We start from the raw sequence: 5412 nt of genomic DNA, 5'->3' as shown, positions 1-5412 counted from the left end.
TACGTCCTGAGTGAGGAGATCATCTTTATTGCCTTTCTTTCGTGAGTGCACGCCCTTCGCACTCGCGCCTCTTCTTGATTTGAATTGATGAAGGCGTGCAAATCTGTCCCTTTCGCTGGGCGTGGATGAGTGCCACCAGTAAGGATGGACGTCACGGGGCTGTGCACTCATGCAAGGGAGGCATGATTGTGTGTAGGGTGCAGGTAAGAGTGAGTGGGTTAAGTGACCGCTGATCATCCTCGACTCCGCACCTTCTCCCATACTGGAAGAAAAACTGCGTAAGCACTTCAAAATGGTCTGGCCAGCTTTGCGTTTGGTGAATGAATTTTCACCACGTCAGGAACGCTATAGCGACGACTGCGGTTTGTACATGTCTGCCGTATTTTTCGGCAATCATCTGGACATACAAATCGACCATAGCCGAGATATGGCAAAGTGCATGCGGCGCCTGCTTTACGCGGCGTCGAAACACCACCCGCCACGCGAATATTTCCTCGAAAAAATGAGGAAAATTCTGACGAACCACCCGGTGTCACGGAAAGATTTCTTTTACAACGAAATCGAGCACAAGCCGTGGTTGAAGAAAACCACGGTGAACCGTGAAGACACCTTTCACTTGGGTGGAGGCGAGAGGCGCGCAACGAAGTCCACGAACCCGAAACGGGATTCCAGGCGCGCAAACCAGCCGAAAGCACGTGCTCCACAGCCACCTCCTCGACAAAAGAAAAAGGAGGAAACGGTGCGCAAAAAGATGGACCGGGCTGAGCGCACAAAGCGCACGCCACAGACGCCTGCACCCGCGTCAAAAACACCCTCTCGTAAACGTCCGGAGAGATCCGCAATGGATGCCCCACTCCCACGGCGAAAGGCCGCGAGGAAAAGTGACAGGAGAACACCCGCGAATTCCTCAGGTAGGAATGGAAACAACACACGCTCTCTAAACTCGAGCGAATTTCCATCCGAGGATGAGGATCTGCCGGTGATCGACCTCCCGTGGAGGAAGAAAAACTCCGTCACACGTACGCCTGAGCATGCACCAAACGACGCCACGGTGAGCTCAGAAGGCATTATCCCGACGAACGTGTCACCACACGTTCAGCATGGGAAATGCATTTCTGAGTGGACAGAAATCACCCTCGCGGAGGCGAACAAACATGCCAGAAAGGTGTACGAAGCAGTCCTGGATCACCTGTGGGCTGCGACGGCTCTGGCGCGAGTCGGCGATGGTGTGGCACACGGTCTGACCGACACAGCGGTGGGACAGCAACGCGTGAGGCACAAGCTGACACCACTGCAGCCTTACAGCGTCCAAGAGATGCTGAAGCTTCTCCGAAAGAAGATCCACATGGTCGATGCCTCACCGACCGACCCGAATGGGGTGACCTTTCGAGAAGAGAACCGAAGCGAGGAGGTGACCCTCGACTCCTCAATCGACGAACTGTACCTTGTCCGTGGACCGTCGTTACCGACATTATACGACGTGATTAAAGGATACAGGTTTCTGCTAGGAGCATGTCTCCGTGAGGCGCCGGCAGATATGAATGGCGTGCGCTATCCGAGTCATTACGTTCTCACAAAGGACGCCTCGGAGGCAACGGTGGGAGTCTACGTTCCAGCGACGTGGACGCACTACCAATCGTCGAAGAGACAGCGTGCCCCACGTCACGCGTCACGATACATTCCTCTTCCGCGAAGTGCGGCATCAGAGGCACACCAGGATCCGTCCGATGGCCAACGGCTGCGGCTGGTGAAGAGAAAAAGATGGCCAGGCGACGACGCCGGAAGGGACCCACTCCAAGAGGACGAGGAGGACGGTGGGCCGTACAGCGTTCCAGGAAACCAGAAGGGCGATGGGTACGCGGACGTCGACGCGAACATCTCGACAGAGGCAATGCGCGCTCTCGAAAGCCTCCGCTCCAATCCTTTAAACATGCAGGGCAGGCCTCTTTCGCAAAAAGAAGAGGCAGAGGTCTGCCCGAGAAACTGGTTCCTCTTCGCCGCGAAACCGCCACACATCTCACAGCTCGCATGGAACTTGGTGAGGCCCGACACTCGCGCACACCACTTGCGATGGTTGACGCGAATCAAGTCGATGAACTCGGAACAGATGCTCATGCGCTTTCCGGCGGCATGCATCGACTTGATTCTGTCGACCGCAAGGGCCCGCAAATGGAAGTGGGCAACCACCGCGAAGGCCTTTGCCGCGGTGGCGGGTGCGCTGCGCGACCTGCCGCTCTACTCGACGCAGGCGCGGGGTATTCGCCTCCAGGACGATCCCGAGTGGCGAAGCGCTTTTGGCACGGTGCAGCGCTACATGAAGGAGTCGGTGCCGGATGCGCCTCCCTTTGTTTCGCGACGCCAAGTCGAAGCGATCATCGGAAGACTCCGACTCGGTCACCCTCGTGCCGCGCTGTTCCTCGCCATGATGTGGGGATTCGCAGCGCGAGCGTGCGACATTTCCACGCTGCGAGCGAAGGACGTGACGCTTTTCCCGGGAACATCGACGGATACATACGTGAAGGTCACGCTGACGATCCGCAAGGGAAAGGGTGCCAAAACACGTGGCCCGTACCCGGTCCCGTCGATGCTGACGAGGGACCTCGCAGCGACACTGCAGGAGATGCTGGTCCAGAAGAAACCATCCGAGGAGCTCTTTGCACCACACGTGGAGGAGCTGCGGGCACTGATCGCCCAGGAGGTGCGAAGAGAGATGCGAGGTGCACAGCTGCCCTCGATCCGGAAAGGCGCGCTCCGTTGTATGGCGGAAGCGGGTGTCCCGTTGAAGGACCTGATGATGATTTCCGGGCACGCGAAGCAGGCCACGCTGCTGCGCTATCTTGGGTATGGCCAGCAGCCTACGGTGGAGGCCGAGACCGCAAGGGACAACGCCGGAAGAGCGCTATTCCAGACCCTCTAGAGGCTGCGGCATCCGTGTTCCGTTTCCGATCGCAAGAGTCATCGTGCGCGAATCTCGGAATCGCACCACAGGAGGTGTCGGCCATGGTGGACCAGATGTCCGGTTTCATCCAAGTGCTGACGGAGCGACCGGCACTCGTGAAGCAGTGGCCGCTGCACCTGAAACGGAACACACCACTGGACATGGATACCGTGCTCGCGATGCCGACAAAACGCGCTTCAACGAAGCGGTTTCTCCAGCGAATCCAGTGCTTTCTGGATCCCTCCTTCTACGATGGGTTGCGGACGTCGAGGACCATCAAAAAGTGCGTGCTCACAGCGGCGGAAATCCAACAGGCGGTCGAGATGGGCAAGTTTGAACCGTGCCCGATCAGCGACATCGGCGCCCAGGTGCAATTGCCAGAGGGCATGCACGGCGTGAACGTCTTCACGGTGCCGGAGCTGAAAGGACGACGACGCCTCATCACGGAGCCCCTGCTGAACCGCGTGATTCCCAAACATCACGTCCCGCGCGTCCACTACGACACGCGCCTCGGAAGACGACAGCGGCTGCGATACGCCCGTTACATGCTACAGATCGACTTCGAAGCTTATTACGACGCTATCCCGATCGCGGCGACACTCCGTAACAAGTTCGTTTTTCGAGCCAGGCATGACGGGCGATACTACCGCCTTCGTACTCTCCCGACCGGCGCGCGGTGGAGCGTTGCCGTCGGCCAGGCGGTGACGTGGACGATTGTCGACATCGACACGCCCGTCACCATCACCACGCTCATCGACAACATTCTCGTGGCCGCACGCGAAGGCCAGGAGCGTGAGTTTGTGCTCGCGGTGCGCACGGTCGTCGCACGCATCAAGGCGGCGAACCTGATGACGTCACCCAACCGGGACGAGCTGGAGGCGATGTCGGACGAGGAAATCCTGCAGCTGGCGAGTGCCAACACCGTTTTTCTCGGTGAAGAATACACATGGAATGGCCGAGAGCGGCTGATCCGCAACTCGGTGAAGACGGTGGCGAAGCTGAAGCTTGCGCTCCAAAAGACCAGCCACACCATACGCAGTCTGGCCTCGCTGATCTCGCTGATTTTCTTCGCGCTCCATACCACGCAAATGAACCCCGCACGGGCATTCAAGCTGCTGAGAGCCTACCGAGGCATATACCGGCTGACGTTCCGCGGGTACGACTGGGACGACGCGGTTCCTTACATAGACTCCTCCGTGGCGCGGTCGCTGCAGGAGATCGGCGGCGCACTGGTGCAGAATCCGTGGTGGAAAATCTCGGACGAGAGACACCCAACGACGGACGAGGCGACCTATGACGCGGTGGCCTTCACCGACGCGTCGCTGGAGGGCTGGGGTGCTGTACTTCACCTCCGCGACGCGGGCGCCACAGAAATGTGGACCTATCGGCAGCGCTGGACCGAGGACCTGGAACGGCAACTCGGCGGCGATGACGGCGAGGCGGAACGCGTCCTCGAAAAACTGCGCCAGTACCAGCTGCGTCGCCGCGTCCGGTCGGGAGGCCGGTTCGAGGACCCAGACCTGCAGGCGGACCGCTTCCAGGCGCGGTACTCGGCACACGCGGAACCACGCGCGGCTCAACTAATGCTGCGACACCTGGTGGAGCACCACAGGGTGCCCAACGGAGCGCGAATCGCGCTTGCCACGGACCACCGTGCGATTGTCATTGCGCAGAAACACCTGAACGGTTTCGGCGGCATTGGCAGAGGCTACGCCTTGAACAAACTTTTCGAGTACACCTACGACCTCTGGTACAACAGAGGGATCGACGTAGTGTTTTTCTACGTCGAGGGTGCGCGGAATCCGGCGGACGCCTACTCGCGACACTTCGGGGTGGACGCGACAGGGTCGCTGGAGGTTCACCGGGTTGAACCGTTTGGCGTGCCGTTCCTCCGGCACATGTGGTGTCCGCTATGTGAAGAGCGGCGCCGCGAGGAGGGCGGCGAGATATGATCGTCACCAGGAGCATCCGAGGGGAGCCGGAACCTGACGGCCGACTCTCCAGAGGACGGTGCGACGACATCGCCCACAAGTTATGGATGGCTAACCGCGTTCTATGGGGGGGAGGCTTCCCCGGTACCGGTGCCAAGCCATAAGAAAAAGCACACGAAAGAAGTCCAAGACGACTTGATGTGCTCCTCACGCGACTGAACGCGGTAGAGGAGGCCGGCGGCATAATCATGACGCGGCGCCGCGGTCGTGGTTGCGTGCCTGCCTTGCCGCTTCCCAATGGGGTCGCGAAGATTAGTTCCATACCCATCTGCCTTCCACAAATCTTTCTCCCTTCTCGCCCTTTACTTGTCTTCAAGAAATCATATCTTCGCGAGCACCCTATCACACAGGACGGTGGCATTCCATTGGCGGCGTGTAAAACCACAAAGGCAATCGAATGGCACTTGACCTTATAGTTGGCCGGGTTAATTTGTCTGGGCAAAAGAACTGGAAGGGGGATGGGGGTGGTTGGTGGGATGTGGT

At 59.1% G+C, this 5412-nt stretch overlaps 1 protein-coding gene across 1 annotated transcript; it reads left to right on the top strand.

Moving 5' to 3' along the window:
* Positions 1-292: 292 nt before the first annotated feature.
* On the top strand, positions 293-4890 carry LbrM_05_1240 (hypothetical protein; the record flags this gene model as incomplete). The annotated part of the gene is given in 2 exon segments (XM_001561887.2): positions 293-2025; positions 2025-4890. Coding segments are annotated over 2 exon segments (4599 nt in total).
* Positions 4891-5412: the final 522 nt, after the last annotated feature.

Source organism: Leishmania braziliensis, contig 86 (genome assembly GCF_000002845.2).
Source record: "Leishmania braziliensis MHOM/BR/75/M2904 WGS CADA00000000 data, contig 86, whole genome shotgun sequence".
In the NCBI taxonomy this organism is placed as follows: Eukaryota; Euglenozoa; class Kinetoplastea; order Trypanosomatida; family Trypanosomatidae; genus Leishmania; species Leishmania braziliensis.
Note: the sequence above shows the minus strand (reverse complement) of the source record. Positions and strands in the feature narration are given on the sequence as shown.